Source organism: Sphaeroforma arctica, assembly GCF_001186125.1.
Source record: "Sphaeroforma arctica JP610 unplaced genomic scaffold supercont1.9541, whole genome shotgun sequence".
Classification (NCBI taxonomy): domain Eukaryota; class Ichthyosporea; order Ichthyophonida; genus Sphaeroforma; species Sphaeroforma arctica.
In genome coordinates, this window is record NW_014031017.1 from 1 (window position 1) to 1,060 (window position 1,060).

The 1,060-nt window shown below is 40.3% G+C and overlaps 1 protein-coding gene across 1 annotated transcript; it reads right to left on the reverse strand.

The window, feature by feature from the left end:
* Positions 1-397: 397 nt before the first annotated feature.
* SARC_17021 (hypothetical protein) lies at positions 398-674 on the reverse strand (the record flags this gene model as incomplete). The annotated part of the gene is made up of 1 exon (XM_014288879.1): positions 398-674. A coding segment is annotated over one exon (277 nt), but the record flags the coding sequence as incomplete, so codon positions are not given.
* Between the last annotated feature and the right edge of the window lie 386 nt (positions 675-1,060).

Sequence of the window (1,060 nt, forward strand, 5' to 3'; positions counted from 1 at the left end):
GGTGTAGTTGTGTGTGGTTGTGTGTCTTACCCTTATTTTTTCTTGTGTTGAAGTGTAGGCTGCGCATCAGGATAGAGTGGAAGAGCGCAATCAAGACTACCGCATCATCAGCGGCAAACTATTGGACAGACACGACGGCTTCTCTGTGCTCATGGCCCATCACTATGTGTTCTGGTAGGTGCATATGTTATAAGGCGTTTAGCTTATTGGGTGTAATGTCCATTACTATGTGTTCTGGTAGGTGCATACGTTGTTTAACGTTTAGCCCATTGGGTGTAATATCTTCTAATGACCCATTACTGTGTGTTCTGGTAGGTACATGCGTTGTTTAACGTTTAGCCCATTGGGTGCAATGTCTTCTAATGACCCATCACTGTGTGTTCTGGTAGGTGCATACCTTGTTTAACGTTCAGTTCATTGGGTATAATGTCCATTACTATGTGTTCTGGTAGGTGCATACGTTGTTTAATGTTTACTTCATTGGGTGTAGTGTCTTCTAATGGCCCATTACTGTGTTCTGGTCGGTGCATACGTTGTATAGCGTTTAGTTCATCTGGTGTAGTGTCTTCTAATGGCCCATTACTGCGTTCTGGTTGGTGCATACGCTGTATAGCGTTTAGTTCATTGGGTGTAATGTCTTCTAATGACCCATTATTGTGTTCTGGTAGGTGCATACGTTGTAAGACGTTTAGTTGAATTGGGTGTTGTGTACATCAATGTGTGTTCTGGTAGGTGTATACGTTGTATAACGTTTAGTTCATTGTGCGTCTTCTGATTCTCTGCTGACAGTACAAACAACATGAGAGTTTTTAGCCTACGAATGATTGCGATTTTGGTTTTACATGACAACATTAATTTTAGTCTGTAGAAAACCCTTCAGTTGATAGTTTCCAGATTGCTCACAAGTCTATTTACAGTCTATTTGTAGGTTTAGGTTGATAGTTTCCAGATTGCTTGCGAGTCTATTTACAGTCTATTTGTAGGTTTAGGTTGATAGTTTCCAGATTGCTCACAAGTCTATTAGTCTATTTGTAGATTTAGTATTGATAGTTTCCAGATT